General features: G+C 48.8%; 1 protein-coding gene across 1 annotated transcript; it reads left to right on the top strand.

Annotated features, from left to right (window-relative positions):
- Nucleotides 1-24178: 24178 nt before the first annotated feature.
- On the top strand, nucleotides 24179-26054 carry LOC125520699 (F-box protein PP2-B10-like). The gene is made up of 2 exons (XM_048685666.1): nucleotides 24179-24724; nucleotides 25531-26054. The coding sequence occupies exons 1-2, from the start codon at nucleotides 24303-24305 to the stop codon at nucleotides 25979-25981; spliced, it is 873 nt and encodes a 290-aa protein (XP_048541623.1). The 5' UTR covers nucleotides 24179-24302; the 3' UTR covers nucleotides 25982-26054.
- The last annotated feature ends 392 nt before the right edge of the window (nucleotides 26055-26446 follow it).

Raw genomic sequence — 26446 nt, 5'->3', positions numbered from 1 at the left:
CGCAAAATATTCCCAACAGGATTGTAGGCCAGACAGCCTGTTGGATGGTATAGAAGAAGAATTTAATCAGTCTTAGTGACTGTGTACTTCAAGTGACATATGTAATGTCCCTAGCCGGATTCTAAATCATTTGTCATGGTGGACCTTTTCGCTTCAACCTCTGGACCCGATAGTCCGGAGTGTATCCGAATACCCGCTCGGTTATGTAAAAACCGGGGTATGCATGGAAACCAGGCGTAGGGGTCATAAGTGCTTGAACAGACAAGTACCCAACTAGCTATGTTATATTACATGGGTAGTAAGAAACATCTTCTAGGGAGAATAGTTCCGTTAAGGGTTCCTTTCCCTGGGTACGCATGCCCTAATGTGCATGTCCGAACTGTGAAAAGAGACGCGGGCTATAAACATCTAGCGGCATGTGTCAATTTAAATAAAAGTCATCTTTTATTCACCGACCGAATATTCTCTTAAGAACGCTAACTTTCGGCTTCACCCAGTCTGAGGTACACATCTGGCTGACCCGGAAGTAACAATCGTAGAGGTGCTCCCCTTATGCCCTAGCCGAATTAACAGGAACGTAGGGCATAAATACAAGAGCCATGCAACCCAGCTTGGCCGAAACTTAAGTCATATCGATGCATATAATGGCGAAAAAAGCTACATGCGGCAGAATAACACATGTGTGGGGCACAAAGCCCGGAAAAAATAATTGGATTAAGCTTCTGTGTAAGAAGCCCCCAGGTATAATGAGCGTGGTTAGAGTGTCAAGATTGTGTAACCAAGACACAAGTTTAGCCCTTTAGGGCCTTGAAGAGAAGAAAAAAAAGCGAGAGAGAAAGAGAGAAGAGACAGATATGCAAAAAAATGACGGAGGTAAGGAGACGAACTTAGAGTCTGGCGCTAGGCGTAGAATCTTCGGAGTCTCGCTACGTTCCATGGGTTTGGCTCGAGTCGATTGTCCGATGCATCTCGCAGACGGTATGCTCCACCAGTCAGAACATGGTCAATAATGAAGGGACCTTTCATTTGGGCTTGAGCTTGTTCTTTTTCTTCTTCGGCAGGCGTAGAACTAGTTCGCCAATGTTATAGGTTTTGGCCCGCACTTCTCTGCTTTGATACTTTCGAGCCTGTTGCTGATAGAATGCGGAACGGACTTTTGCCACGTCGCGCTCCTCCTCCAGGGCGTCCAAACTATCCCGTCGATCGAGCTCGGCCTCTCTTTCTTCGTACATGCACACTCGAGGTGAGTCATGAATTATGTCGCAGGGCAGAACCGCCTCAGCGCCGTACACCATAAAAAATGGTGTGTATCCGGTAGTGCGATTCGGCGTGGTCCGCAGCCCCCATAGTACGGAGTCGAGCTCCTCTACCCAGTGTGTGTTTGATTCCTTTAAGAACCGCACTAATCTGGGTTTAATGCCGCTTATGATAAGACCATTCGCTCGCTCGACTTGACCATTAGTTTGCGGGCGATAGAGAGAAGCATAATCGAGCTTGATGCCCATGTTGCTGCACCAAAGTTTCACCTCGTCGGCTGTAAAGTTCGTGCCATTGTCAGTGATGATGTTGTGGGGACGCCATAACGGTGTACAACCCCGGATATGAAGTCTATCATCGGTCTGGATTCAGCCGTTTTGACAGGTTTGGCTTCTATTCATTTGGTGAATTTATCCACCATGACCAGTAAGTATTTTTTCTTATGGGTTCCCCCTTTAAGGGGTCCGACCATATCAAGCCCCCAGACCGCAAAGGGCCAAGTAATGGGGATTGTTTGGAGAGCGGTAGGCGGCATATGGCTTTGGTTTGCAAAGAGCTGGCAACCGACGCAATGCTGGACCAGATGTTGCGCATCTGCCCGGGCCGTCGGCCAATAGAAACATGTACGGAAGGCCTTGCTTACAAGGGCCCGGGCTACGGCGTGATGGCCGCCGAGTCCGGCATGGATTTCTGCCAAAAGCTTCCGCCCTTCCTCTTCGGAGATGCACCTTTGAAGGACTCCGGTAGTGCTTTTCTTATAAAGCTCTCCCTCATGGACCTTGTAGGCTTTAGATCGCCGCACTATGCGCGTGCCTCATTTTGGTCCTTGGGTAGTTCCTTCCTGGTTAGGTAGGCCAGGAATGGTTCTGTCCACGAGGTGATGATGGCCATTATTACGTGGGCTAAAGGTGTTATTTTGATGGCAGAGCCTCCGATTGTGTCAGAGTGTTCGGTATCTGGTGTTGTGGACGGGTCCAGACTATTGTTGCCGGTGTCCCCTTCCCATACCACAGATGGTTTAAACAGTTTTTCCAGGAAGATGTTAGGTGGGACAGGGTCGCGTTTAGCGCCGATACGGGCGACGATGTCCGCCACCTGGTTGTTTTCCTGAGCCACATGGTGGAATTCAAGCCCCTCGAACCGAGCTGACATTTTGAGGATGGCGTTGCGATATGCCGCCATTTTCGGATCCTTGGCATTGAAGTCTCCATTTATTTGGGATATTGCGAGGTTCGAGTCCCCACGCACCTCCAGGCGTTGAATGCCCATGGAAACTGCCATCCGGAGACCGTGTAATAGGGCCTCGTATTCAGCTGCGTTATTGGAGTCTGTATATAGTATTTGGAGTACGTATTGCACTGTATCTCTGGTAGGGGCGTCAGGAGGACGCCAGCCCCCAGACCAGCCAGCATTTTAGAGCCATCGAAGTGCATGATCCAATTGGAGTATGCGTCGTACTCTTTAGGGAGTTCGGCTTCTGTCCATTCGGCTACAAAATCGGCCAGTACTTGCGACTTAATGGCTCGTCGTGGTTTATATGTTATGTCGAACGGGAGGAGCTCGATAGCCCATTTGGCAATCCGGCCCGTGGCATCGCGGTTGTTTATTATGTCGTTGAGTGGTACTTCGGAGGCCACCGTAATTGAATACTCTTGAAAGTAGTGTCATAATTTCCGGGATGCCATGAATACCGCATATGCTATCTTTTGATAATGTGGGTACCATAATTTGCATGGAGTGAGGACAGTGGATACATAATATACCGGCTTTTGAAGTGGGAATTTATGTCCGTCCATCTCTCGTTCGACGATGAGCACTGCGCTTACAACTTGGTGAGTTGCCGCTATATATAATAGCATTGGTTCGCCAACATTTGGCGCGGCCAAGATTGGGTTGGTGGCCGGGATGGCTTTTATTTCTTCCTATCCGGCCGTGGCTGCGTCTGTCCACTCGAAGTGTTCGGTGCACCGAAGAAGGCGATAAAGGGGGAGTGCCTTTTCTCCTAATCGGGAGATAAAGCGGCTTAAGGCCGCCACACATCCAGTTAATTTCTGGATTTTCTTGAGGTCAGTTGGGATAGCCAACTGCGACAGAGCCCGAATTTTAGCTGGATTTGCTTAAATTCCTCTGTTGGAGACGATAAAGCCTAGGAGCTTTCCGGCGGGTACGCCGAAAATGCATTTTTCCGGATTGAGCTTAATGTCGTATGTTCGGAGATTGTCGAACGTGAGTGAGGGAGTCCTGGATTAGGGGGTCTCCGGACAGCCGGACTATATCCTTTGGCTGGACTGTTAGACTATGAAGATACAAGATTGAAGACTTCGTCTCGTGTCCGGATGGGACTCTCCTTGGCGTGGAAGGCAAGCTAGGCAGTACGGATATGGATATCTCCTCCTTTGTAACCGACCTTGTGTAACCCTAACCCTCTCCGGTGTCTATATAAACTGGAGGGTTTTAGTCCGTAGGACACAACAACAACAACACACAATCATACCACAAGCTAGCTTCTAGGGTTTAGCCTCTCTGATCTCGTGGTAGATCTACTCTTGTACTACCCATATCATCAATATTAATCGAGCAGGACGTAGGGTTTTACCTCCATCAAGAGGGCCCGAACCTGGGTAAAACTTCGTGTCCCCTGCCTCCTGTTACCATCCGCCTAGACGCACAGTTCGGGACCCCCTACTCGAGATCCGCCGGTTTTGACACCGACATTGGTGCTTTCATTGAGAGTTCCTCTGTGTCGTTGCTGTTAGGCTTGATGGCTCCTTCTATCATCGTTAGCGATGCAGTCCAGGGTGAGACTTTTCTCCCCAGACAGATTTTTGTATTCGGTGGCTTTGCACTGCAGGCCAATTCGCTTGGCCATCTGGAGCAGATCGAAAGCTACACCCCTGGCCATCAGGTCAGGTTTGGAAGCTTAAACTACACAGCCGATATCCGCGGAGACTTGATCTTCCACGGATTCGAGCCTCTGCCTTGTGCGTCACGCGGTCATGATGAGTACAATTTAGCTCTACCATCTGACAGTGTTCAGGAGATCGTACCGGCAGCCGCTCCGACCCTCAATTCGGAGCCAGTTGCGCCGTCCATGGACGGGTGGATGGACCCCGCCACAGAGGCCTTACCCTCATCGGCGATCGAGCCGAACATCGACCTTACTCTGCACGAGAGCCGTGTTGACAAACTGCCGGATCTCTCTCCGGCCACGGACTCCGAACCGCCTGCGCCCGTTCCTAGCAAATCCGATTGGTCTCCGATCATAGAGTTTACCTCCGCGGATATTTTTCAGCACTCGCCCTTTGGCGACATACTGAACTTGTTAAGGTCTCTCTCCTTGTTAGGAGGATCCTAGCCGAACTGTGTCCGGCAGGATTGGGATGCGGACGACGAAGAAATTCGCGGCCCGCCCACCACCCACTTAGTAGCCACTGTCGATGACTTAACCGACATGCTCGACTTCGACTCCGAAGACATCGACAGTATGGACGACGATGCGGGAGACGAAGATGAACCACTGCCCACAGGGCATTGGACAGCCACCTCATCATACGATATATACATGGTGGATACACCCAAAGAAGGCAATGGCGACGAGACAGCGGAGGATGACCCCTCCAAGAAGCAACCCAAGCACCGACGTCAGCGGCGCCGCTCTAAGTCCCGCCAAAGCAAAAATGGTGATACCAGCACAGGAGATAATAACACTCCAGATAGTACCGAAGATAACAACAATCCCCTCCAGCAAGATTTATAGCAGGAGGATGGAGGAGCCAGCCCTCTTGAGAGAGCGGCAGATGAAGAAGCGGAGGATGATAATTACATGCCCCCCTCCAAAGACGAGGCAAGCCTCGGTGATGACGAATTCGCTGCGCCAGAGGATCCCGTCGAACAAGAGCGCTTCAAGCACCGGCTTATGGCCACGGCAAATAGCCTTAAGAAAAAGCAGCAGCAGCTTCAAGCTGATCAAGATCTGCTAGCTGACAGATGGACTGAAGTCCTCGCGGCCAAGGAATATAAACTCGAGCTCCCCTCCAAGAGTTACCCAAAATGCAGGTTGCTACCTCTACTAGAGGAAGAAGCGTATGACGCAGCTGATCGGCCATCTCGTGGCCGTGATAGAGAGGCATTCCAGCCAAAAGCTCAGCCCGCACCCCGACACCATTCAAATAAAAAGGCATGGGGAAATACGCCAGACCTGCGAGACATATTGGAGGACAAAGCAAAACATGCAAGATCAATCTATGGATCACGAGGGCACGCCACTATGCGAGACAATAAACGTCACGCTGGATACAGTAAAAGTCAATCCGGCCGGGCCGAACACAGCGGGCAAGACCCATTCGAGCTGCGTCGTGATATAGCCCAATACAGAGGCGCCACACACCCCCTATGCTTCATAGACGAAGTAATGGATCATCAAATCCCAGAGGGTTTCAAACCCGTAAATATTGAATCATACGACGGGACAACAGATCCTGCGGTATGGATCGAGGATTTCCTCCTCCACATCCACATGGCCCGCGGCGATGACTTACACGCCATCAAATACCTCCCACTAAAGCTCAAAGGACCAGCGCGGCATTGGCTTAACAGCTTGCCAGCAGAGTCCATTAGCTGTTGGGAAGATCTGGAAGTCGCATTCCTCGACAACTTTCAGGGCACTTATGTGCGACCACCAGACGCCGATGACTTGAGCCACATAATTCAGCAGCCAGAAGAATCGGCCAGGCAATTCTGGACACGGTTCCTAACAAAGAAAAATCAAATCATCGACTGTCCGGATGCAGAGGCCCTAGCAGCCTTCAAGCATAACATCTGCGATGAGTGGCTTGCCCGGCACCTTGGACAGGAAAAGCTGAAATCTATGGCAGCCCTCACGACACTCATGACCCGCTTTGTGCGGGAGAAGACAGCTGGCTGGCTCGCAGTAACAACATATCAAAAAACCATGGTACTTCGGATACCAAGGACGGCAATAGCAGGTCACGTCGCAACAAAAATAAGCGCCGCATTAACAGCGATAATACTGAGGATACGACAGTCAATGCCGGATTCAAAGGCTCTAAACCCGGTCAGCGGAAAAAGCCATTCAAAAGAAGCACTCCGGGCCCGTCCAGTTTGGACCGTATACTCGATCACTCGTGCCAAATACATGGCATACCCGACAAGCCAGCCAGCCACACCAACAGGGATTGTTGGGTGTTCAAGCAGGCCGGCAAGTTAATTGCCGAAGATAAAGATAAGGGGCCACATAGCGATGATGAGGAAGAGCCCCGGCAGCCGAACACCAGAGGACAGAAAAGGTTCCCCCCACAAGTGCGGACGGTGAACATGATATACACAACCCACATCCCCAAGAGGGAGCGGAAGCGTGCGCTCAGGGATGTATGCGTTGGAGCCAGTTGCCCCAAAGTTCAACCCATGGTCCTCCTGTCCGATCACCTTCAATCGCAGGGACCACCCCACTAGTATCCGTCATGGCGGATTCGGCGCACTGGTCCTAGACCCAATCATTGACGGATTTCACCTCACTCGAGTCCTTATGGATGGTGGCAGCGGCCTAAACCTGCTTTATCAGGACACAGTGCGCAAAATGGGTATAGACCCCTCAAGGATCAAACCCACAAAAACGACCTTTAAAGGCATCATTCCAGGTGTAGAGGCCCATTGCACAGGCTCAATTACACTGGAAGTGGTCTTCGGATCCCCGGATAACTTCTGAAGCGAAGAATTAATCTTCGATATAGTCCCGTTCCACAGTGGTTATCATGCACTGCTCGGGCGAACCGCATTTGCGAGATTCAATGCGGTACCGGATTATGCATACCTCAAGCTCAAGATGCCAGGACCTCGTGGGGTTATTACAGTTAATGGAAACACATAGCGCTCTCTCTGAACGGGGGAGCACACTGCGGCCCTCGCAGCAGAAGTGCAAAGCAGCCTCTCAAGGCAATCCACCAGTTTGGCATTTCAAGACCCGGACACCTTCAAGCGAGCTCGGAGTAATCGGCAACTAGACCGCTTGGCACGATCTGAGCTCGTGTAGCAATGTGGCCCCCACCCCAGTCCCAGCCAAACGGTGAAATTCGTGCCACGCGTACATAATTACGCATTAAAAATGCCATGGGCACAGGCGGGGAGGGGGCACAACTACGGCACGCCCCGATACGCGGCTTAAACCGCACTAGGGGCTTCCCGCTTTGTTATTTTTCTTTTTCAGGACTTTAATCTCTGGAAACCCTGTCCAACAGCATGATTGCCGAACACATGATGCAGGAACCAAGGAGGCAAAAGCTACGTCACACCATGGAACTCCCAGGTGGATTACGATAATGAGTGAAATATTTGCTTTAATACTATTCCTCAGCTTGCCCTTGGAAGGGACATAATCCTACTTTTTGCTTATCACGCTATCTGTATCATTCTGCTTTAACGCATCTATTTGAATAAACAATGCATAGGGTTAAGACTATTATTGCATTCTTCTGTTTTATATATATGTGTTCATTAATGACGCCTTGCAACCATACACTTTGGTACGGCCAATACACCAGGGGCTTAAGTACCCCACAATGCGGTGTGAGAAGTCCGAACACTTTCACAAGTGCGGCACCCCGAACTTATAGCATTATATGCATCAGCTCCGAATCATGTCTTTGGTCAAATGTTGGGTTTGCCCGGCTCCTATGATTTGGTACCTTACGTTCCGCTCTATCGGCTAAGGTAGCGCTAGGAGAACTACTGCGATTGTGCCCCGGTTCTGCTAGGCTAAGCACCTCAGTAGAGAAAGCTAAAACTAACTGTCATGATAAGGTGAGAGACTGGTCGCTGTTCAGCGAGGTTTCGAGTCCCTAAAGACTTATGCCGCTTAGAGCGAGGAGCCGGTCTAGTCCGTCTTAAAGGCGTGTATCGCGCCCCGAATTCGGCCTTCTGAATACCAGGGGCTTCGCCAAAATTTAAAATTATAGAATTCTATGGCTAAGTGAGAGTGATAAAGCATTATTAGTCCGGTTGCCTTGTTCGCTGTGCTGAGCACCTCCCTCGAAGGACCCAAAAATGGGAACAAGAGTGCTCAGGTTTATCCCGAACACCCCAGCACTCGTGGCATGGGGGTAGAAGCCGAGGACTAGCCATCTCTCAGATTGGATAAACAGCCAAACAGAAGGTAATATTTTAAATTCAAACAAGCGTTGCATAGCGCATATGAAACAAGTTTTCATCATACAGGATCACACAAGCAAGTTTACTCAAATATTACATCCTTGGAACATTCGTCCGCTACAAGACGGGCACCCTTCAGGACACCCTCATAATAAATTTCGGGGGTGCGATGCTCCTTGCCCTGCGGCGGTCCTTCCTTGATCAGCTTCACGGCGTCTAGCTTGGCCCATTGCACCCTCACACGGGCGAAAGCCTGGCGTGCACCTTCAATGCAGACAGACCGCTTGACGACTTCTAGCCGTGGGCAGGCATCCACAAGCCGCCTCAGCAGGCCGAAGTAGCTGTTCGGAAGGGCGTCGCCAGGCCACAGCCGGACTATAAGGCCCTTCATGGCCTGTTCGGCCACCTTGTGTGGCTCGACCAGCTACTTCAGCTGGTCGCTCATAGGCACCGGGTGTTCGGTCCCAGTATACTGAGACGAGAACAGCTTCTTAGTTGAGCTTCCCTCCTAAGCCTGGTAAAACTGTGCAGCATCCGACACACTGCGGGGCAAATCTGTGAATGCTCCTGGAGAGCTCCGAATTCGGGTAAGTAATAGGTAATTTACTTTCACATGCTTGCTTTGCATATAGAATGCCTTACCTGCCGCTATTTTCTTCATCGTTTCAATCTCCTGGAGGGCCTTTTGGGCTTCGGCCTTGGCACTCTTTGCGCTCTCGAGGGCCGCAGCAAGCTCAGACTCTCGCATCTTCGAGTCAAGCTCCAACGCCTCGTGCTTTGTCACGAGAGCCTGGAGCTCTTGCTGCACCTCGCCCACCCGAGCCTCTTGCCTTTACTGCTCGGTGCGCTCCTTGGCCGCTTTGTCTTCGGCCTTGGATATCGCTTGCTTCAGGGTCGCCACCTCGGTCGTGGCCCCTGGCAAATATAATATGATCATGTCATTTTGCAATCGCGTCTTCTTTTATATATACATATCTATAGACAGGGTATTACTTACCCTTGTTCTCCTCGAGCTGCCTCTTGGCAAGGCCGAGATCTTTCTTGGACCCCTCGAGGTCCTGCTTCAGTGCGGCGACCTCCGCAGTCAGTGCGGCAAATGCCAGCAGTGAAGCCTGCATACGCATATTGACATACTTATATTAGACTCCTGCGATATTGTTTGATCCTCTGTTCGGTTTTTCTTCGTGAACACCGAACAGAGCATCAGGGGCTACTGTCTATGCGGTAATATGTTTCCTATATTTTAACACTTACCTCAAAGCCTGTTAGAAGGCCGGCACAGGCTTCAGTCAATCCGCTTTGAGCGGACTGAACCTTCTGGACCACCGCACTCATAATAGTACGGTGCTCCTCGTCGATGGAAGCGTTGCGAAGCGCTTCAAGCAGATTGTCCGGCGCCTCTGGATGGACAGAGGTCACCGGCACAGGCGTCTTTCCCGTCTTAGAAGGAGGCCACCTGCCTGAGTCCGGAACCGCTGGAGGTTCCGGCGCGGTGTTCGGCTGAGGGCCGAACTCGGGGCCCTCAGGGGCCTTGTCCCCTCGGCTCCCGGAGTCCGGAAGGTCGCCTTGAGGCGCCTCCGGGACTGTCTCCCCTCAACCCAGTGCCTCTTGAGACAACACCTCGGCGTCGTCCGCAGGGCAAGGGGAGGTGGCGGTCGGAAGTGGATCACTATCCATATCCGACGAGCCCAGGGAGCCGTCCGACGATACATCGATACGGGCTCGTGGCGGCCTGCATAATCATATTCGGTGTTATGGAAAGTAGTGCGGCAAAGGAATGTTATGAGTTACTCTAGTATCCGAATACTTACGACCTCCCCAGGGGCTTGGCCCTGGGCAACCACTCGTCTTCGCCTTCGGCAGCGGTGGTGGAGCTGTCCGGAAGGAGAGTCCTTCCCTTCTTGGACCCTTCGGCCCCCCGGTTGGGGCGGCCTTCCTTTTCTTGTCTCCCCCAACTGAAGGGGGAGCATCTTCTTCTTCCTCCTCGTCTTCGGGGGAGGATTGTGCCGCAGAGTCATTGGACGATGAGTCCGACAACACCTGGCGTCGGGAACTCTTTCGGGTTCCCTTGGCCTTCTTGGTCTTCTCTGGCACCTTGTAAGGAGCCAGAGTCAGCATCTCCGTCAGGAGAGCATTTGCTTGGCCTTCGGGCAAGGGAGTCGGACAGTCAATCTGTCCGGCCGTTTCCTGCTAGTCCTGTTAAAGGAACGGGAGCTTAGATCCCGCATAGAGTCAAACTATGAAAAACAAGTATCCTGTAAGAGGTAAAACAGCTTACCGCGCTGGCTTGGCGCTTCGCGCAGAATCCGCGATCCTCGGTAGTAGGAGGAGGAACCTCGGCGCCCTTGAATAGCACCTTCCAGGCATCCTCCTGTGTTGTATCGAAGAGCCTGTTCGGAGTTTGGTGCTGGGCCGGGTCGAACTCCCACAAGTTGAAGGCCCGTTGTTGACACGGGAGGATCCGGCGGATGAGCATGACCTGGACTACGTTGACGAGTTTGAGCTTCTTGTTCACCATGTTTTGAATACATGTTTGGAGTCCGGTCAGCTCTCTCGAACTACCCCAGGACAGGCCCTTCTCTTTCCAGGAGGTGAGCCACGTGGGGATGCCAGATCGGAACTCGGGGGACGCTGCCCATGCAGGGTCACACGGCTCGATGATATAGAACCACCCCGATTGTCACCCCTTTATGGTCTCCACGAAGGAGCCCTCGAGCCATGTAACGTTGGGCATCTTGCCCACCATGGCGCCTCAGCACTCCGCCTGGCGGCCGCCCACTACCTTCGGCTTGACATTGAAGGTCTTCAGCCATAAGCCGAGGTGGGGCTTGATGCGGAGGAAGGCCTCGCACACGATGATAAACGCCGAGATGTTGAGGATGAAGTTCGGGGCCAGATCGTGGAAATCCAGGATGTAGTAGAACATGAGCCCCCGGACGAATGGGTGGAGAGGGAATCCCAGTCCGTAGAGGAAATGGGAAAGGAACACTACCCTCTCATGGGGCCCGGGGGTGGGGATGAGCTGCCCCTCATCTGGGAGCCTGTGCGCGATGTCGTCGGGCAGGTATCCGGCTCTCCTCAGCTTCTTGATGTTTCCCTCCGTGACGGAGGAGACCATCCACCTACCTCCCGCTCCAGACATGGTTGGAGAAGGTTGAGGTGGGAAGTGCGGACTTGGGCGCTGGAGCTCAAGTGTGCGAAAATGGATGAGCAAAGGAGGAAGAAGGCGTGGATGAAAAGGTGAATCCTTATCCCTTTATATGGGTGGACGAAACTAAGCGTCCCCACTAGCCTAGTAAAACTCGCTTATCCCCCAAGCACCGTAATCGATGGCGCGGTTGGGTTACCCACACCCGTATTGATGAGAATCCCGTGATAAGGGGACACGATCTCTGCTTTGACAAGACGTGTCAAAAAACTGCCTCGCGTTATGTGCGGGGCTAGTCAAAGGAAACGGTTCGAATAATCACCGGGCCATGACATAATGTCGTGTTGCCAAGACAAGTCAGTGAATTAGATCTGTGGAAATATTATTCTCACTACGGTGGTATGTGGAGCTTATTTTGCAGGGTCGGACACTATCCTTGTATTCAAATTCTTATATGGTGTATTCGAAGGAGGAACCCGCCTTGCAATGCCGAAGACAGTACTGCGTGCCGGACTCATCGTCATTGAAGCCTGGTTCAGGGGCTACTGAGGGAGTCCTGGATTAGGGGGTCTCCGGACAGTCGGACTATATCCTTTGGCCGGACTGTTAGACTATGAAGATACAAGATTGAAGACTTCGTCTCGTGTCCGGATGGGACTCTCCTTGGCGTGGAAGGCAAGCTAGGAAGTACGGATATGGATATTCCTCCTTTGTAACCGACCTTGTGTAACCCTAACCCTCTCTGATGTCTATATAAACCGGAGGGTTTTAGTCCGTAGGACACAACAACAACAACAACAACAACAACACACAATCATACCATAGGCTAGCTTCTGGGGTTTAGCCTCTCTGATCTCGTGGTAGATCTACTCTTGTACTACCCATATCATCAATATTAATCGAGCAGGACATAGGGTTTTACCTCCATCAAGAGGGCCCGAACCTGGGTAAAACTTTGTGTCCCTGCCTCCTGTTACCATCCGCCTAGACGCACAGTTCGGGACCCCCTACCCGAGATCCGCCGGTTTCAACACCGACAGTGAGCCTCAAGTCCTCTATTAAGGAGTCGACATGTCTGGTTTTAACGAACACATCATCGACGTATGCCTCCACTGTTTTGCCGATCTGCTTTTCCAGACATGCCTGAATCATGTGCTGATACATTGCGCCGGCGTTTTTGAGCCCGAAGGGCATTGTGTTAAAATAGAAAGGGCCGTATGGAGTGATAAATGTTGTTGCGGCTTGATCGGACTCTGCCATCTTAATTTGATGGTAACCGAAGTATGCGTCGAGGAAGCACAATGAGTCGTGTCCTGCGGTAGCGTCGATAATTTGATCGATGCGAGGGAGGGGGAAGGGATCCTTTGGGCAAGCCTTATTAAGGTCCTTGAAGTCGACGCATAGGCGCCAGGATTTGTCCTTCTTTGGCACCATCACCAGGTTTGCTAGCCAGTCCGGATGCTTTATTTATCTAATGAATCCGGCCTCCAGTAATTTGGCTAGCTCTTCTCCCATGGCTTGTTGCTTAGGTTCGGAGAAACGCCGAAGAGTCTGCTTGATCGGCTTGAATCCTTTTAGAATGTTAAGGCTATGCTCGGCCAGCCTGCGTGGGATTCCTGGCATGTCTGAAGGATGCCAGGCGAATATGTCTCAATTCTCGCACAGGAACTCCCATAGTGCGGCATCTACGGTGGGGTTTAATTGTGCCCCAATGGATGCTGTTTTTGTGGGGTCCATTGGATGGACTTGGAATTTGACTATTTCATCCGCTGGTTTAAAGGAGGTGGACTTGGATCTTTTGTCTAGTATCACGTCGTCCCTGTCCACTATGGACCGCAGCGCGGTTAATTCCTCCGCCACAAGGGCTTCGGATAATGCCTCGAGGGCCAGTGCGGCTGTTTTGTTCTCGGCGCGGAGTGCTATGTCCGGATCACTAGCTAGAGTGATGATTCCATTGGGTCCAAGCATTTTGAGCTTCATGTACTCGTAATGGGGTATGGCTTGAAAAATCGTGAATGCCTCCCGCCCTAGAAGGGCGTGGTATCCGCTACTAAAAGGGGCCACTTGGAATGTGATTTCTTTGGACCTGTAATTCTCCGGAGTGCCGAATACCACATCTAGTGTGATTTTCCCAGCGCAACGTGCCTCCCGACTGGGATGATTCCTCAGAAGGTCGTGCTGCTTTGCTCAATACGGTTGTTGTCTATTTCCATTTTTTGAAGAGTCTCCTCATAAATGAGGTTTAATCCGCTGCCGCCGTCCATGAGCACTTTAGTGAGCCGAAAGGCATCCACAATTGGACTGAGGACCAAAGCAGCTGGTGCTCGAGCTGTTCGGAATTTAGGTTCGTCAATGGCATTGAAGGTGATAGCCATGTCGCTCCATGGATTTATTGCTGCCACGTGGCAGACTTCGACAAGGCTGCGGAGTGCTCGCTTATGCCTATTATTTGAGGCAAAGGTCTCGAAGACCGTCAATACCGTATTGTTATCCATGGGAAGGTGTTCTGAGGTATTTTGGATGAGGATATCCTCACCGCTCTCGGCCACCTGCCGGAGTACCCAACATGCTCTAAGGCTGTGTGTTGATATGGTATCCGTTGTACTATGAATTTTGCAGGGCCCGTTAAGCCATCCCTCCAATATGGTTCCACGCCCTGCAGTGGGCTTTTGCTTCTTTGTAATTGAGTCGGGCGACTTATGATAGTGCACCCTTTTCGTTCGGACCGGGGGTTTTGTCAGAGCCGGATTATCCCAAAATTGTGTTTGGGTTTTCCAGGCGCTTTCCATCGCACAGTATGTCCGTACTATGGCCGCCAAGTCAACAAAGTGTGGTATGTCACGGTGACTTATGGCGTTGAGGATTCCCTTGTCCGTGCAATTGTTGCAAAAGAACGAAATTGCGTCTTCCTCGCGACAGTCCTTGACCTTGTTCATTACAAGGAGGAATCTGGACCAATAGTGATGTACTGTCTCTTGGGGCGCTTGCCTGATGTGGGAAAGATCGTTTGTATCTGGGTGGGTGGGTGGATTTAAGTCCACCTTGACCCGCGGGCAGGGGAGTTTCCGATCTTAGGAGTTCAGGCTCCGGGATGTTGCCCCACGGGTTCGATATGCGGCCTGATTCTAGGTTCAGGGTTAGGGCAATGTCCTCCCGTGAGCGGGTATCCGGCTCGGAGAGCTCGGGAATCCGGACATAGTTTGTCCTTAGGATAGAGGGAGAATCGCCGCATTGCTCCTCCACCACCGCTATCTGATGGGTGACCGGCGGAGAGTTAATCTTCCTTTGGTCGGGTTTAAGCCCGATCCGATCATAGTCCGTGGCGACTCCCAGAGTGGCGATGCGATCCAAGAGCTCGTTCAAAGAGGAGAGCTCCATTGGATCCATCTGCTCGGCGAATTTCAAGCCGATGTGGAGGCTATTTTTGATGATCCGAGAAGTCATCATCGGCGCAGTGGTCGAGCAGGCGGTCATGACGAAGCCTCCTAGTCGGAGAGTTTGGCCTACAGCCAGGGCTCCCCCAGAGGTGATGTTGTCCTTGACAACGAGACGAGCCATCCCCCCTTATGATGACGACACATCGGAACTCTCAATGAAAGCACCAATGTCGGTGTCAAAACCGGCGGATCTCGGGTAGGGGGTCCCGATCTGTGCGTCTAAGACGGATGGTAACAGGAGACAAGGGACGCGATGTTTACCCAGGTTCGGGGCCTCTTGAAGGAGGTAATACCCTACGTCCTGCTTGGTTGTTCTTGATGATATGAGTATTACAAGAGTTGATCTACCACGAGATCATAGACGCTAAACCCTAGAAGCTAGCCTATGGTATGATTGTCTGTTGTCCTATGGACTAAACCCTCCGATTTATATAGACACCGGAGGGGGCTAGGGTTACACATAGTTGGTTACAAGGGAGGAGATCTACACATCCATATTGCCTAGCTTGCCTTCCACGCGAAGGAGAGTCCCATCCGAACACGGGACGAAGTCTTCAATCTTGTATCTTCATAGTCCAACAGTCCGGCCAAAGGATATAGTCCGGCTGTCCGGAGACCCCCTAATCCAGGACTCCCTCAACCACCCTATCATACCACATCACAACCATTTTAATAGCATGTTGGCATGCAAGGTAAACCATTATAAGCTCCTAGCTAATTAAGCATGGCATAAGCAACTACAATCTCTAATTGTTATTGCAAACATGTTTATTCATAATAGGCTGATTCAGGAATGATGAACTAATCATATTTACAAAACCAAGAGAGGTCGAGTTCATACCAACTTTTCTCATCTCAATAAGTTCATCATATAAACATCATTATTGCCTTTCACTTGCATGATCGAATAGTGTGGATAATAATAGTGCACGTGCATTAGACTAAGCTGGAATCTGCAAGCATTCAATTCAAGAGAGAAGACAAGGTAATATGGGCTCTTTGTCAGATCAACAATAATGCATATAAGAGCCACTTAATAATTTTAATTATGGGCTTCTCCTCTCGACCCCCAAAGAACAAGAAAAGAAATAAAACTATTTACAAGGGAAAGCTCCCAACAAGCAAAAGAAGAACGAGAAATCTTTTTTGGTTTTCTTTTCTTAATTACTACTACTACAGGCATGGAAAGTAAACTAGCTAAAATCTACAGCTAATTTTTTTGGTTTTTCTTAAGGTTTATTAAACACACAAGAAGAAAGCACAAAAAGGAAAATAAACTAGCATGTATGATACAATGAAAAAGTATGAGCACCGACAACTAGCAATGAGTGTGTGAATATGAATGTAATGTCGGTGAGAGATACGTACTCCCCCAAGCTTAGGATTTTGGCCTAAGTTGGTCTATGGCCACGGCTGGCCTGGCGGATATCCAAAGTAATAGTTGGGGTCGTACTGTAAAGAAGCCTCGGATTGCCACTGGTTGGCAATCACCTCCGGATCCCACTGGTAATCAGACTGTCGCGGAGGATCAAATTGTGGTTCCGGCTCTGACTCTGTAGCTGATGTAGGGTTCCGGTAGGCGTGAATTGCCTCCAACGGAACAAGGTACTTGCCTGCAGATAAATCAAACAAGGAAGGAGCAGGCAAGGTAATAGTCTCAGGATGAGTTTTACCAAATATTAATTTGTACTTAAGCTCCTTTTCCCTATTCTTAACAATAAAATCATGTGCTACCATACTCTTATAATCTAAATAAACAGGAGGCAGCAATTTTCTTCTTTCTCATAATGCCTAATAGGTATGTTAAAACGTGCAGCGAGGCGCGAGGCGAAGATGCCACCAAGGACGGGGCCCTTAGTACGGTTAAGATTTAACAGCTTTGTAATAATAGCGCCCATACTGAATGTGTCATCACGAAATAAGGCATGGCACAAAATAACAATATCAGGGGCACTCAGGTTTCCACAGTTTTTGCGCCCAATTAAGCATCTACTAGCAAATATAGCAAAGTAACGTAGAACACGAAAGTGTATGCTAGTAATTCGTGCGTCGGAAACCTTCCTCGTTTCCCCTACAGTAATGGTATCAATAAACCCATCCACATTGTCACGATGTGGTTCCTCTACGCTGCCCTCGAAAGGGATCAAACAAACCCGACAAAAATCATGAAGTGACATCTCCTTATGCTCATCATATAAATAAAATTTCATCGTAGGTGGTGAGATCCTAGCATGGACATGAAAGTTTTGCACAAAGATATTGGTGAGTAAGAGATACTGTTCACGTTGGTCGTGGAGTAAGGCGGTGAGACCTGCATTCTCAGCCAATTCATAGAAATCATCATTAATCCCGGCTGCTCTCAAGAAATTATCACAAGGCCATTCACACGGCCGAACTTCCGCGGTGCGAGGGAGATTATACTTGGGCCTCTTATCCTCCTCACTTTGCTTATCCTTCGAGCTTCGGCTCGATGAGCCCCTCAAAAATCTCTTCATCTTTTTTCTGAAAATTTCTGAAATTTTAGTAACTTCAAAATAAAAGTGAACCAAACTCAATAATATTGATAGCAACTACTCCTACAAGTGCCTAGAGGCAATATCATGCATCAAAACTACTTTTGACCATATAAATTTGACATACAAGCTCAAGAACAGGGTCACCTAAGCAGCAAAAATATGCAATGAATAAAGCACTAGAACAAAAACTAATTGGACCATTGGATGAGTCACATACCAAGGAACAATCCCCCAAAGCAGTTTTGTGAGAGGTGCTTTGAGCAAGGAGATCGAAAATGGCAGCAAAATGAGCTTGGGCTCAAGTTTGAGCTGGTTAGTGGTGTTTCTGGGAGGAAGGAGTGTGTGGTAGCTGGAATAAGTGGAGGGGAGCCACCGTGGGCCCATGAGGCAGGGGGCGCGCCCAGGGGGTAGGGCGCGCCCTCCACCCTCATGGCCAGGTGCTTGCTCCCCCTACTGTGTTCTCAGTGCCATATATTCTAAAATATTCTAGAAAAAATCATATTGAAATTTCAGGGAATTTGGAGAAATTTTATTTTTGGGGTATTTTTTATTGCTATGATAATTCAGAAAACAGATAGAAATTACTATTTTTGCTTTATCTAATATAAATAATAGAAAGTAAAAAGAGGGTATAAAGAGTTGTGTTTTCTAAATTCATCCATCTCATGCTCATCAAAAGGAATCCACTAACAAGGTTGATCTGGTCTTGTTAACAAACTCATTCCGAATAACATGGAACCGGAGAATTTTCGAATAACACTAGGTTACCTTGACGGGGATATGCATGTCCCCAAAAATAAGAATATCATATTTCTTCTTGACAGTAGGAAGAGGAAATTCAAAACCTCCAAAAATAATCGATGAAAATTTTCCAATAGAGTTTATACTATGAACTTGAGGTTGTTTCCTCGGAAAGTGTACCGTATGATCATTGCCATTAACATGAAAAGTGACATTGCCTTTGGTGCAATCAATAACAGCCCCTGCAGTAATTCAAAAGGGTCTTCCAATAATAATAGACATGCTATCGTCCTCGGGAATATCAAGAATACCAAAGTCTGTTAAAATAGTAACGTTTTCAACCACAACAGGCACATCCTCATAAATACCGACAGGTATAGCAGTTGATTTATCAGCCATTTGCAAAGATATTTCAGTAGGTGTCAACTTATTCAAATCAAGTCTACGATATAAAGAGAGTGGCATAACACTAACACCGGCTCCAAGATCATATAAAACAGTTTTAACATAGTTTCTTTTAATGGAGCATGGTATAGTTGGTACTCCTGGATCTCCTAGGGCGTGTTTGGTTCCCTGGGTAGCTACAGGCTGCATTGCACGAGGGGTCCTGGGTGAGCTCGGCCTGGTTGGGCTGATGCAAGGATGAGCATAGATGGGTGTTTGGTTAACTTACATGATATGGCTGCACCTCGTGCAGAGGAGATGACCATCTTCTGAATTTCGCCAGGCTTCCTAATCAACATTTGCTACTACAGCGATAGAGGAGATGGCTAGCACGTAATCTCCAGCGCTCGAGCAGCCAGTGATAGCCAAAACTGCACTGCTCCAGTAACTATCTCGCATACTTGAATAGAATCATGACGTACTTGATGATGCAGCAGCGCGGGACAACGGCATCTGAAGTGCAGCGGCTCCAGACGGCGGGATCCAGTGTGTGGCGGCGCGAGGCAGCAAGATCTGGTGTGCGGCGGCTTGACGAGGGCGGCGGCGCTTGGTCGAGGACGGCAGCGGCGGAGGACGGCGGGGCTTGACGAGGGCAGCAGCGGCTGTTGGTCGAGGACGACGGCGACGCTTGGTCGAGGACGACGGCGGCGGAGGACGGCGGGGCTTGACAAGGGCAGCGGCGGCTGTTGGTCGAGGATGGCGGCGGCTTGACGAGGGCGGCTGCAGAGTGCTCGGTCAGAAGAGAACGAAAGAGGAGAAGAAAAGTGAAGGAATGCGCCTGCACGCGAGCTACGCTTGATCTCTGTGTTTCCCTCAGCCTGGCTGAGAGGCCCCTTCTGCATCCACTAGGCCAGGCTGAAAAGCCCATGCAGGGTACCAAACAACGAAAATTTGCATGGTGGATGCCAACCACATGCAGCGCAGGGAACCAAACATGCCCCTAGTTTCTTAGGTATTCCACCCTTAAAAGTATAATTAGCAAGCATGGTGGAAATTTCAGCTTTCGGTATCTTTCTTTTATTAGTAACAATATCTTTCATGTATTTAGCATAAGGATTCATTTTAAGCATATCAGTCAAACGCATACGCAAAAAGATAGGTCAATCTTATCATAACATGAGTACTCAAAATCCTCATCATCCTTTGGTGCAATCATTTCAGGAAAGCGCTCAAAATCCTCTTATCATAACATTGCCTTTGGTGCAAACATTTCAGCAAAGTGCTCAAAATCCTCATCATCCTTTTTTTGGATGGTTTAGGAGGAAAAGGCATGGGTTTCTGAACCCATGGTTCTCTTTCTTTACCGTGCTTCCTAGCAACGAAGTCTCTCTTATCATAACATTGATTCTTTCATTGTGGGTTATCAAGATCAACAGCAGGTTCAATCTCTACATCATTATCATTACTAGGTTGAGCATCAACATGAACATCATCATTAACATTATCACTGGGTTCATCTTCATTACCAGATTGTGTTTCAGCATTAGAAATAGAGATATCATTAGGATTCTCAGGTGTGTCAATAACAGGTTCACTAGAAGCATGGAAAGTCCTATCAGTTTTCTTTTTCTTCCTTTTAGAAGGACTAGGTGCATCAATAATATTTCTCTGAGAATCTTTCTCAATTCTCTTAGGATGGCCCTCAAGATACAAAGGTTCCTGAGTCATTTTACCACCTCTAGTCATAACTCTAACAGCATTATCATTTTTCTTACTATTCAATTCATTGAGCAAATCATTTTGAGCTTTAAGTACTTGTTCTACTTGAGTGGTAACCATAGAAGCATGTTTACTAATAAGTTTAAGTTCACCTTTAACATTAGCCATATAATCACCCAAGTGTTCAAGCATATCAGCATTGCGTTTTCATTCTCTACCAAAATAAGCATTGAAGTTTTCTTGTTTAACCATAAAGTCATTAAACTCATCCAAGCATGGGCTAGCAAACTTAGTAAATGGGATTTCAGCTTTATCATATCTATAGAGAGAATTTACCTTTACTACCCGTGTTGGGTTATCAAGACCATGTATTTCTTCAACAGACGGCAAACTAAGACCATGTATTTATTCAATAGGAGGTAAATTCTTAACATCTTCAGCTTTAATACCTTTTTCCTTCATAGATTTCTTTGCCTCTTGCATATCTTCAGGACCGAGAAATAGAATACCCATCTTCTTCGGAGTTGGCTTAGGAGTTGGTTTAGAATTGGATCAAGAAGTGTCCAATTATTTTCATTAGTCAAGATATTATTCAATAGAATTTTAGCTTCATCTAGTGTTCTTTTCCTGAAAACACAACCAGCACAACTATCCAGGTGGTCTCTGAAAGCATCAGTTAGTCCATTATAAAAGATATCAAGTATTCATTTTTCTTAAGAGGATGATTAGGCAAAGCATTAAGTAATTAGAGAAGCCTCCCCCAAGCTTGTGGGAGACTCTCTTCTTCAATTTGCACAAAATTATATATTTCCCTTAAAGCAGCTTGTTTCTTATGAGCGGGGAAATATTTAGCAGAGAAGTAAGAAATCATATCCTGGGGACTACGCACACAACCAGGATCAAGAGAATTAAACAATATCTTAGCATCACCCTTTAATGAGAACGGAAATATCTTAAGGATATAATAATAGCGAGTTTTCTCATCATTAGTGAACAGGGTGGCTATATCATTTAATTAAGTAAGATGTGCCACAACAGTTTTAGATTCATAGCCATAGAAAGGATCAGATTCAACTAAAATAATTATCTCAGGATCAATAGAGAAATCATAATCTTTATCAGTAACAAAGATAGGTGAAGTAGCATAAGCAGGATCATATTTCATTCTAGCATTCAAAGTTTTTTGTTTCAGCTTAGCTAATAATTTCTTAATATCACTCCTATCATTGCAAGCAAGAAAATCTCTAGCAGCTTCTTCATCCATAACATAGCCCTCAGGCACAACAGGTAATTCATATCTAGGGGGAGAGTCTTCATCATCACTTTCATCAATATTATCAGTTTTAATAATTTCATTCTCTCTAGCCCTAGCAAGTTGTTCATCAAGAAATTCACCAAGTGGCACAGTAGTATCAAGCATAGAAGTAGTTTCATCATAAGTATCATGCATAGCAGAAGTGGCATCATCAATAACATGCGACATATCAGAATTAATAGCAGAAGCAGGTATAGGTGTCGCAAACTTACTCAAAACAGAAGGTGAATCAAGTGCAGAGCTAGATGGCAGTTCCTTACCTCCCATCGTAGTTGAGGGATAAATTTTTGTTTTAGCGTCTTTCAAGTTCTTCATAATGATAAGTAGATATAAATTCCAAGTGACTCAAAGAATAGAGCTATGCTCCCCGACAACGGCGCTAGAAAATAGTCTTGATAACCCACAAGTATAGGGGATCGCAATAGTTTTTGAGGGTAGAGTATTCAACCCAAATCTATTGATTCGACACAAGGGGAGCCAAAGAATATTCTCAAGTATTAGCAGCTGAGTTGTCAATTCAACCACACCTAGAAACTTAATATCTGCAGCAAAGTGTTTAGTAGCAAAGTAATATGATAGTAGTGGTAAAGATAGCAAAAGTAACGGTAGCAAAAGTAATGTTTTTGATATTTTGTAGTGATGATAACAATAGCAACGGAAAAGTAAATAAGCGAAGAACAATATATGAAAAGCTCGTAGGCAATGGTTCGGTGATGGAGAATTATGCCGGATGCGGTTCATCATGCAACAGTCATAACCTAGGGTGACACAGAACTAACTCCAGTTCATCAATGCAATATAGGCATGTATTCCGAATATAGTCATACGTGCTTATGGAAAAGAACTTGCATGACATCTTTTGTCCTACCCTCCCGTGGCAGCGGGGTCCTAGCGGAAACTAAGGGATATTAAGGCCTCCTTTTAATAGAGTACCGGACCAAAGCATTAACACATAGTGAATACATGAACTCCTCAAACTACGGTCATCACTGGTAAGTATCCCGATTATTGTCACTTCGAGGTTAACGGATCATAACACATAATAGGTGACTATAGACTTGCAAGATAGGATCAAGAACTCTCATATATTGATGAAAACATAATAGGTTCAGATCTGAAATCATGGCACTCGGGCCCTAGTAACAAGCATTAAGCATAGCAAAGTCATAACAACATCAATCTCAGAACATAGTGGATACTAGGGATCAAACCCTAACAAAACTAACTCGATTACATGATAAATCTCATCCAACCCATCACCGTCCAACAAGCCTACGATGGAATTACTCACGCACGACGGTGAGCATCATGAAATTGGTGATGGAGGAAGGTTGATGATGACGATAGCGACGGATTCACTTCTCCGGAGCCCTAAACGGACTCCAGACCAGCCCTCCCGAGAGAGTTTAGGGCTTGGCGGCGGCTCCGTATCGTAAAACGCGATGAATCCTTCTCCCTCGGTTTTTTATCCCCGAAAGTGAATATATGGAGTTCAGGTTGAGGTCGGTGGAGCGTCAGGTGGCCCACGAGGCAGGGGGCGCGCCCCCCACCCTCGTGGACAGGTGGGGCACCCCTGACGTGGATCTTCCTTCCAATATTCATTATATATTCCAAAATAATTCTCCGTTGATTTTCAGGTTATTTCGAGAACTTTTATTTCTGCACAAAAATAACACCATGGCAATTCTGCTGAAAATAACGTCAGTCCGGGTTAGTTACATTCAAATCATGCAAATTAGAGTCCAAAAGAAGGGCAAAAGTGTTTGAAAAAATAGATAAGATGAAGACGTATCAGTCCTATCGGGACGGGCGGCCCGCTGTGGGAAGGAGAGGATAAGGGTCGCCGAGGCCCGTATCGCGACTAATGTGGCGGCGCGGGCGACCGGAAAGGAGGAAGCCATCTGTGCCCGCATTGTGAAGAAACGGCAACAGGGGAACACGCACGCCCTCGCCCGTGAGCAAAATCGGGTTGTTCGTGTCATGGCCAGACTAGCATCGAAGGAGGAGAAGGATGACAACGACGGCGACGAGTAGATCTGTCACAATCCGTACTGCGTCTTCGACTGGTACTTCCGCGAGAAGGACAGCAAAAGCGTCGGGAAGGGCAAGGGCAGCCGTGGATGAACTCCACCATAGCCAAACATGATGAGTTTGTATAGTGAGATATGGTAATTGAGATGTCTAGATGTGAATTGCATTTTTTAAAAGTGTTCGGTCAGTGTCCGCGGACCCTTTAGAGGCCGGATTTGCCAAATCCGTTTGTAGATGCTCTTACTCGCATTCTCAGCTTGTATTCGCCTTTCGTCTTGATGAAACATCGTGGAGTACACTTTTGGGATCGAACGGCAGACGAGCCGAATGATTTTATTTTTGTTGCTGACGCATAACGCCCACCTTAAACATTAGGCATTCCATGCTAAGACGAGTAACAGTAAACCGTACGACTACGCTCGCCAAATCAGGTTGGCTGGAGGCAGGAATGTCAAAAAAAAGGTTGGCTGGAGGCAGTGCTGCCTATAAATAAGCTTTGTTCCCAATTTTCCTGCTGTGAAACAAACTACTATTCGTCTCCGGACAAGCAGCGAAACCCACGTCCGCTGCAGAAACCAAGAAGCTACGGCATGGACACCGCTAGCACGGCGACGGCGGAGGAGGAGGTCACCCGCTTAGAAGACCTTCCGGAGAGCTGCCTGGCACACGTGCTGGCGCTCACCTCCCCGCGCGATGCCTGTCGCTGCGCCGCCGTGTCCCCTTCCTTCCGCGAGGCCGCCGAGTCCGACGCCGTCTGGGATCGCTTCCTCCCGCCCGACTACCGTGCGGTCCTCCTGCGCTGCTGCTCCGGCCGCCCGCCGCCGCTGTCATCCAAGAAGGACGCCTACCTCCGGCTTTCTGACGGCGCCGTCCTGGTCGACGGCGGCGACACGGCGGTGTGGCTGGCGAGGGGAAGCGGCGCCAAGTGCGTGGCGCTGTCAGCCAGGAAGCTGAGCCTGCCGTGGGACGACGGCGAGTTCAGCTGGAGATGGACGCCTCACCCTCGCTCCAGGTATATCCATCATTTCGGGATCCTTGCTCTTCTTTTCTTTAAGCGGATTCTCCCGATTAAAAGTTCCTGCCGGTTACAGATCGATCATGCACCATGCTGTTATCGGTTACTAGTTGTAGATGTGCCCCACGCCATCTTTCTTGTTGTACTATATCTTATCTTGTCGATTTGGGATCCTGTCCAATCGTGTTTCTTTAAACAACATTTTTCGATCTGTCAGTTGCATCACGCTCATGGTTGGCATACGTAATCCCGACAATCACAACACTTTAAGCCACACATACAGAGGACACCATGATTTCGAGAGATGCGAGCTTTGCAAAACAAATAGCAAGCGCGATCCTATCTGATCGGTGCCGGTCGCTACAGCTCACGTCTTCCAGTCTTGCTAGCGTGCCAGCCAAAGCACAAGGGCACAAGAAGTGAGCATCACCTGACCTGACTCTTCTCCCTTTGATTGCTTCCAAGAGAAGACTTGCCGCTCCGCGAAGCTTCGATTCACCGCCACACAGCAGGCACTCCCTCTTCTTGACCGCGCGGCGGAGACCACAGGCGCCGCGTAGATTCAGCCGTGTCAACGTCGGAAAACAGTTCCGAGGTCCGATGGCGACCTCACCCGGTGCTGTCCGCTCAAGCCACGCCACACACAGCGCATAATTAAACAACTCGGCGTTCAGTGATGTATGCATCTGCGAGATCTGCATGGACCGCGCAAATAAATAATTCTCGAGATCTCCTAATCAATTCTCGCACTGTATGATCTACTGATCTGCCTCATCTCTTGCTGGATCGTGCTGATTTCTCAGGTTCGCGGAGGTGGCGCAGCTGGTGCACTGCACCGGCCTGGACATCTACGGCCGGCTGCCGGCCGCCGCGCTGACGCCGGCGACCGACTACGCCGCGTACTTGGTGTTTGACGTGGCGGACGAAGGCCACCGCGGCCTGAGCTTCCCGGACCAGGAGACCACGGTGGCAGTCGGCGGGCGCGCGGCGTCGCGCCACGCCGTGTGCCTTCGCCCCGACGACGACGAGGCGCGCAAGTTCAGGGGCATGGCCCGTGCGGACGGCGGCGACGACGGGGTGAGGCAGCCGGCGCTGCGTGACGACCGGTGGTCGGAGATTGAGATGGGACGGCTACGTATCGATGACGCCATGGCCGTGAAGGAAGAGGAGGAGGTGATGGTGAGCTTCGAGGTGTTGGAGTGGTACCCCAAGCGCGGGCTTATTGTCGAGGCCGTCAAATTTAGGCCAGTTTGATTATTATTATTTTTTGTGTAACGCAGGTACAAGGCGTGCCCGACTTTTAACTTGTGGTAATAATGCTCCAAAACACCGCGAAAGATAACAAAGTCTTACATGAAACAACATAAAAAAGGCTGGACCAAATCCAAAGACTAAGGCCAACTCCAAGCACTTGATTTCGCGCCGCCGCGTCTATTTGGGTCGAAACGGACAGAAAACACGACCCAACACGCCGACGCAAACTGACGTAAAACTATGAAGATGATCATTTTTGTAGGCTGGCATGTGTGCCGGCCGCTGGAGCTCTAGCCGGCATAACTATGCCCACTGGCATGAACTACGGCCGTAGGGCCTAAATTTTAGATTCAATTTCCTTTGCAAAAATTTCAAACGGCCAAGCGAAATGCATCTGCCGGTTGGGTGCACGGCCAACACAGATGTAGAAACAGTTGGACGCTGCCCCTTTGCCCGACTCAACGA

This window comes from Triticum urartu, chromosome 7 (genome assembly GCF_003073215.2).
Source record: "Triticum urartu cultivar G1812 chromosome 7, Tu2.1, whole genome shotgun sequence".
Taxonomy (NCBI): domain Eukaryota; kingdom Viridiplantae; phylum Streptophyta; class Magnoliopsida; order Poales; family Poaceae; genus Triticum; species Triticum urartu.
Note: the sequence above shows the minus strand (reverse complement) of the source record. Positions and strands in the feature narration are given on the sequence as shown.

What these genes read in the sequence shown, in the direction of transcription:
- LOC125520699 (XM_048685666.1), top strand. Translation starts at nt 24,303, where the DNA reads ATGGACACCGCTAGCACGGCGACGGCGGAGGAGGAGGTCACCCGCTTA. An exon ending in ACGCCTCACCCTCGCTCCAG is followed by an intron (nt 24,725 to 25,530) that starts GTATATCCATCA and finishes CTGATTTCTCAG; the next exon opens with GTTCGCGGAGGTGGCGCAGC.